Source organism: Cryptomeria japonica, chromosome 3 (genome assembly GCF_030272615.1).
Source record: "Cryptomeria japonica chromosome 3, Sugi_1.0, whole genome shotgun sequence".
Classification (NCBI taxonomy): Eukaryota; Viridiplantae; Streptophyta; class Pinopsida; order Cupressales; family Cupressaceae; genus Cryptomeria; species Cryptomeria japonica.
In genome coordinates this window covers 953,107,205-953,115,130 of record NC_081407.1, presented here as the reverse complement: position 1 = coordinate 953,115,130, position 7,926 = coordinate 953,107,205, and the positions used below count along the sequence as shown (strand labels likewise).

The 7,926-nt window shown below is 33.0% G+C and overlaps 1 protein-coding gene across 2 annotated transcripts in view; it reads right to left on the bottom strand.

Annotated features, from left to right (window-relative positions):
• Positions 1-243: 243 nt before the first annotated feature.
• Positions 244-7,926, bottom strand: part of LOC131061732 (RNA polymerase II transcriptional coactivator KELP) — a 111,532-nt gene continuing 103,849 nt past the window's right edge. Inside the window, exon 3 of one of the 2 annotated variants that reach the window (XM_057995543.2) lies at positions 244-649. In XM_057995543.2, coding sequence (XP_057851526.1) covers positions 561-649 — 89 coding nt within the window. In that variant the 3' untranslated portion in view covers positions 244-560. The remainder of the gene's footprint in view (positions 650-7,926) is intronic. The other variant, XR_009371803.1, reaches the window with a different exon arrangement.

Genomic DNA, 7,926 nt, shown 5'->3' with positions numbered 1-7,926 from the left:
GTGTAAATTACAATACCTAGAAACTGAGCAATCAGCACCGGGGCCAACCTACACATCTTCATGCTAAGTAATTTATTTTTTGCTGGTCTACATAATTGGCACTTTATATGGTGCCAATAAAATTACACAACTAGAGGAAACTCTCGTGTTCATTATAACAATCTTATCATGTTGCTGTTACATACTAACACAACAATTGAAATTTTAAAATACATTCAGAACCATACAAAGTTAACTCAATACAAAAACAAAAATTTAAAAATTAAAATTATTAAATATACAGGATCTAAACAAAGTGATACTAAAATAAATTTGTTAACCTTAAAACAATGGTATAACTCGAATACCATTGCTACTAATTAACATAGATAAACCAAAGAGCTACAATTGGAAACCTCCATCCAAGCAAAATTCTAAGAGGAAGTCGTATTAGGTTAACCCGAGAGGGAAAGCCAAAATTCCTTTACAATGGTTCACCTAAAGCCTAATACTCTGAATCCAAAAAAAAAATTCGTTAGGAATCAACAAAACCCAGAGAGCAAGGACCCATTTGGAAGCCTTTAATAATCCTTCATCTGTTCTATAGCCGCTTCAATTGCTGGAACACCCTTCTTGAATGCTTCCCATTGTTCTTTTTTAAGGCTAATGCCTGTTAATAAATACCATACAAAGCTGAGGCAGGGTTAAAGAGAAAAAAATCCCTAAATCATCATCTTATGACCTAGAAGCTCCTTCATAGCTATGTCCAAAATGTACTTCAATTATTTCATTGTAGAGATAATTTCGAAACAAAACCAAACAAGCATTTTCAGTGGAAGGGACCATACTCGCATGGTGATATTTTATAACTCAATTTTTAGTTGCATGTAATGATTAGCTTTTATATCAATATTTTTAGTAGACGACAAATCAGATATTATATCCATAATGTATTTCTATTATTTCATTTACTGTTGGTAATTTCAAAACAAAACCAAACAAGCATTTTCGGTCGAAAAGACCGTACTCACATAGTGATATATGGTAACTCAGTTTTTGATTGCGTGTAATGGTAAGTTTTTAGTTTTTTATCAATATTTTTATCAGGTAACTGATAGATCGTTATTGTGTATGATAATATTGTTAAAGAATAGTCAATTGGTTATTAAACAGCCTAGCTCTTAATCCTCAAGACTCGAGTCATCTGCTAATTTGCAGGAGACTCAGAACAGCCTTGCAAGAAGCACTCAAGAAAAATAAATAAATAGAATCATTAAGCTCCCTAAAAATTTGGGTTATGATCTTTTCTCCGCTCACCATGAAAAATATACACTCTAAAATTCTCTGCTGAATAAAAGGAGTGAAAGGGACAAAGATGTTACACACAGGGTAACTCCCTTGAAACAGACATGCAAGTTTTAAATTTTGTGGAACAAATCCTTTGTCCACTTTGCAATGCAATAAGTAACAGACACGAGTCAAGGTGAACAACTATCCAGATGAACTGAACAAGATAAGAAATATTTGTTGCATCTAAATGAGAGAATATTTGTCCAGCAAAAGGCAGTTTGATAGATACATAAGGAACATACTAGCTCAGGTACCTTAAGTAGAGGTATCTGTTAAGCATCAAGCGATATCAACCTCGTAGGTGTGAAAAGTGCAAAGGCGCTGATATTCAAGTTTTATCAGCTTAAAAAAAGACATTTAAAACATATAAGCAAAGCAATGTATTTGTAGTTACAAATATGGGGCTATTTTTGTATACCCTCACTTGTAGTTACAAAAGATGGTTTACAATAAACTAGCACTTGGGTGCAATGGTTACGCCCGATAGTTGAATATACTTTAAATAATATATTGCAAAGCATGAATTACTACAGAAAGCAAAAAAGTGCATTAGTTGATAGTAATTATTTATAAATCAAATGGATTGACTTTAAATTTAAAATGCTAAATTCTGGAAAAGTAGTTATGATAAAAAATTTGTATTAGTTGTTCCTATTGCAGCACATCTCTTTGATTTTGTTGAGCAAGGCATTGCTCTCTGCAGTGAAATCTATTTTCTTTAATTTGAATTATCCAAGTAGATTTGTTCATCCCAAATTCCATTTCATAGAGTCTCTAGATTTGTTCATCCCAAATTCCATTTCATAGAGTCTCTAGTTTCTCAAAAAAATTCTCAAGGAGATAATTATTTCAAAATAAGAATGATGATTTAAGATTTATATGAATCTCATATGTTAGCATTATTATTTTATAACTATTTATTTTAATTAAATTGAATAAAAATAATTTTATTTTTATATTTAGTTAATTTTTTTATGTATTATTGTTTATCTTTAATTTCATTGTATTAAACACATAAATTAGATGTGAGTAGTTGAATTTATGCAATATGAAATTATGTAAAGAAAATATAGTTGTGACATGGTCTAATATGAATTATGTAAAGAAAATATAGTTGTGACATGGTCTAATATATGATGGAGATGACTTTTAAATTGTTATATTCAAACAAAATATCTTTCTTTTATGTATCTAAGTAAACTTTGAGCATTTCCCTAAGTTTAAAAGATTTTTCTTGTCAAAATTTGAAATTTCGATGGTGAATTGAAGTCTAAATTTCTAAATTAACGCCCTATGCTTCAGAGATTTTTCTTTTTCGATTATTTGAAATTCAGGTGGTGAATTGAAGTCAAAATTTCTGAATTAATTAACATTTATATAATTGATCAAAATTTAAATTCCCATCAAATTATAAAAGATAAAAAATTTATTTGTAAAAAAATACACTTCATATTTTCATTTTGTTATGTTCTACACTCATGTTAGATTTTATAATTTTATTTATAACTTACCTAGCTTACTACTTGTAGTCCAAAAGTCATGACAATGATAGTACCCGTAGCTTAAAACTTCACAGAATTCATCACATACGAAAAATGAAATAAAAAGTTCTTCATTAGTCCTAACGAAATTGAGTGAAAATAACATTTTTAATATTGTGCCAACCATCAAATTGATCACTACAAAATTCTTTTGTATCTTTGATAGCTCATTAGATAATACTTAAAGTACATGCAAATAAAACAGAATCTACTTGGGTCAACTTTTGAAAGTTAGATAGGATCATTTCATTGCCTTATTACTATACCATACCATGTCATACTCATATTTGAGTAATGGAGACAGTATAAAAAAATTCCTTGTTTTTGCAGTATCAAATCAAATTAAAGCGTATGGCTACATACACCCACTAATTTTGATCCTAGAGTTATATGAAAGCCATCTAGATTAGATGGTTTAAAACCAATGCAATGTCCACACTTAAATGAAAGCCATCTAAGATTAGATAGTTTGGGTATCAAACATTCTAATTTAAACAATTGATCTTATAGTTAGATAAAAGCCATCTAGAATAGATGGTTTAGGTGTTAATAAGACTATTTTAAGACATAAGCAACATATTTTTTTTGGAAAGTCTCTCAAATAATATCTAATGTGCCTTCAAATGAAGTGAAACCCATCACAGTCAACATTTCAAAGTACACAGGGTGATGTGTCATTGGTTCATTATCTTGTAGTTCTGTGTCATATTCATATTTCAACTAAAAAGAGGGGTAAAAATTTATTAGATCAAAGAAAGAGATACAAAGCAAGAAGGGTCCAACACCCAACACAGAAAAAATTACTGAACTCTATCAGTATCCACTAAATGGTCCAACAAATGAGACATATTTAGAGATGATTGCCCCTTATCCACAATATTCCAGCCCTCTAATGATCAGACGCCCACTTGGCTAAACTATCAACAACTCCATTCCATTCCCTAGGAATGTGATTAAAAGTAGCAGATTCCATGGAATTGCACAACCAAAGAATCTCCCTAATCACCATAGCCAAGTGCCAACTAACCTCGTCTAACCGGGCCAGCCTTAAACCACACACACTAAGCAACATATTAAGCCTAGAGAATGTTAGTCAACTCTGAGTGTTTAACACTTTTAAGCCTAGAAGTCTATTCTTAGTGTGACCGCACACCTTAAGCAACATATTATGCCTAGAAAATGTCAGTTAACTGAGTGTTTAACACTTTTAAGCTTAAAAGTGTAACCTTAGTGTGTGTAATTTAAGCCGTTCCATCTAACCGTCGCTCATTCAGCAAAGTCACCACCACTTGAGAAGCAGATTCACAAATAATCTATTTCCAGCCAAGAGCACTACGCTCCACCGCATACAAAATGGCAAGAGCCTCCTTGGTATGAAAACCCTTATAAATTGAGGAAATAAATTGGATATCTCTAGAACTATCACAACCAACTCCACCAATACCAGCATGGCCAGGATTCCCCCGAGATGAGCCATCAATGTTAAGTTTCAAAATTGATTGAGTGCATGTATTTTTTTTTGTCTTAAATAAACAATCTATAAGCACCATATTTAATTATATGGCCAAGTCTTCAACAATTATTATTCTATTTTGTATAGTTTAAGCCTGGTAACAAAATTAAAATAATCATATGCAATAAATTATAAATTGAATTCAAAAGATTCTAGGACGTGAATCAATTCTAAAAGAATGTCTCTATATACCACTTCATAACATTTATGCATTCACAAATACAATAACATATGAATAAGATAACAAAAGCTCTTGAAAAAATTCCAATAAAGATAAAATAACTTCATATATGAAATTAGTTATTCCTATTCATTTACAATCATTTTATGTATTTGTTACATAATTGTTTCAGCTCTACAATTTTACTGTTGAATAAGTGAAAAAATGCCCAAAACAAAGCAATCATGCTTTCCCACGCAAGGTAAGTGAGGAGGTATTTTTACAAAGATAATAAAAAGAAATAGAAGATTGAACTGTTTTGGATGGGAGATTTAGCAAGTTTCAAGCATAAAAAACATATTTTCTCACGCACAGCAAGTAGTTTGCATGCTTAGACATATATTTGGCATATTAAAATGCAGTTTTGGTGCATTAATAGATCATTACACACCAACATTGATATCTGGGTTTGTCAGGTACAGATTGTAGCCATCATTTGACCTTGGTGAAAAAATATTTATTGTGTATGAGTTTTAAATATTATACTCACTAAAATATTGAAGGTCTTTCTATCGCTCATTAACTATGTAACGTGTCAGTACCTCCGAAAGAACACTACATTTTACAAAACCAATGTATTTAACATATTATACAATGTTCATTTATTTTCACTGCTAATTTAGTGAATCGGCTCTAGAGTTCAGTGTGTGGAAGAAATGAGGCATATTTTTCTGCTAGCTTGTGCAGGTGTTTGGGATAAAATGGAAAAGCAGAACCATTTGAGAGTATATCTAGATAACTGGGTAGATTTCTCAACCCAAGAGATAAACAGTTCTTCTGCTCAAATTTAGAGATTCTGTTGGCTGCAGAAGTTCGAAAATACTCTTAGGAAATTCAGTAGAAGGTAAAAGGTGTTGAAGTGGGGGGCATGGAGTAGAGATCATGGGTGAGATGGAGAAGCTCAATGAAGCATGGCAGGGCCCTAGAATCATTAGAGCTGCAATTATGGGGGCCCATTTGAAAGGCATTTTTGGTGGTACTTGTTTCAATAAATGGAGAATTGAAATATTCAGTAAAAATCAATTGAGTGATAACTGAAACACTCATTAAGTTTGTGGTGTCCTCAACAGCGGAGAAGACGCACAAAATTAACAGCCTGCTTCCTCCACGAGGGCTTCTGGTGAAGTGGTGAATTCATGAGTATTAGACCTGGTCAGCAAACTGGAACTGAAACTTTAGTCTGTTTTGAAAATAATTTCACGGCTTCAAAGTCAAATATAAGATGAAATATGGGTAATTAGACCCTGCCACAGCAAAGTAGGTTTCTACTCACATCTCCTGCCATTATTGACTCTCATGTTTTAACAAACATATGGCTTTGCAGCTTTCTGGTTTTGCCCATTTGACCAAAAGGTTTTTGTCTAACTTCTGTAGTTCAATTCTCATGCTTGTATTAGGCCATCTAGTTATAGTTTTTGTGGGAGAATCACAAACCCCTTATAATCTGGGATTCTGGAGTATATATTACTCTTAATGGGAAGCATGCTTTGGTGGAATAATGATCAGAAACGTTGCAAAATGATGGAACTAAAGGCACTCTTTGACCAATTTTTTTATTCTTTTACTGAACTGAAAAATATTCATCACACTGAAAATGACTAAATCTGTTACAAACTACCTGCCAAAAAATACAGACAGTGTATTCAAATCCTTTATTGAGGGGCAATCTGAAGGAAACAAAAATGACCCAAAAAAATTGCTATCAGAGAGTAGGCGAGTCGCTTAAGAACTCACCTGCAGAACCAGAAGTTTCGAGCGTTCAGAAAATTCAGCTTTCTGTACAAGTTTTGTTTTGTGTTCTGGATTGTTTTCGTCACACTGGATTTAAGTAGCCACAGGAGGTGGTGCATTCACATTTACGATCTGGAGTGAGTATTTTTAATACTTTCCCTCTAAGAAGCATGTAATCAAAAGCTGGGAAATATTTGTTTACAGATTTCAATGGCACTTCACACATGCCTTATGGCTAAGATTATTTCTTACAGGTTATCCATGCTGGACACGACGAGGCCATACTTGCTATTAAATTCCCTACCAACTTGCTCAGAAATGTAACTCACGGTAAGGGGGAAATATCCAGTGATGACAGAAGTCGTCCGTAACCATTCAACATTGTGTGCAGTTCCACCTTTTCCGGCAGCGTAAAAACAATGCAAGCGTGAGACTTGACATTTCCAGTGGCATTCTAACCAAGAATAGCCTATCGGCTAAATATTGTTTTAGTCAATATCGAAGAAAGTTTCTTCTCAGGAGTGTAAGCCTACTTTTCAAATCAAGTCTGTTCACAATATTGCCAACCACTAATGCTCATCTAATCCACTTTTCTTTTTCTAACAATATAATTTCTCGTAAAGAGAATAAAAAATAACCACATGCCACTATGCAAATGTCACTCTTTATTAACCAAAGATTTTTTACTTAGCTCCTCCATATGTCATAAATGTTTATCCACCTCACAAAACAATACCACCAAAGACTTCACACCCCTGGCTCCCACTGTATAGTTGCAGACAACTGTCACTCTTTATTAACCAAAGTTTCTTTAATATTGACAACATTTTAATGCATGTCATCTCCTTCAATAATATAAACTATAAAGTTATCTTCTCAGAAGTGCAGACTTACTTTTCATATCATATCCACACACCATATTGCCAGCCAGTATAATGCATGCCTAATCTACTTTCTCTTTCTAATATAATATAATGTGCTCTTAAAAGGCCAAAAAATATTCCCACAACACCATGCAAATGTGACTTTTTGTTAACCAAGTTATTTTAGTTGTCAATTCCTCCATATGTGATAAATGTTTATCCACCTCACAAAATAATACCATTCCAGACTTCACACCCTGACTCCCACTGTATAGTTGCAGACAAATGCCACTCTTTCTTAACCAAAAAAAATTTTAGTTGTCAGCTTCTCCATATGCAATTAACGTTTATCCGTCTCACAAAACAATACCAATGCAAACCTTACACCCCTGGACCCACTGTATAGTTGCAGACAAATGCCACTCTTTCTCAACCAAAAAAAATTTTAGTTGTCAGCTTCTCCATATGCAATTAACGTTTATCCGTCTCACAAAACAATACCAATGCAAACCTTACACCCCTGGACCCACTGTATAGTTGCAGACAAATGCAGCCATTTCCAAATACATTCCCAAAAACTAGCATCAAAAAGACAGACAAGTCACTTCACAAAACAAGAAAACTTCTACAATGCTTTTATGGAGAAGCTGAAAATGTTAAAATGACATGAACTGGTGATGAAATTCATAATTTGAAATAGAAAAAAAAGTAGTAATAAGATTTTATGAC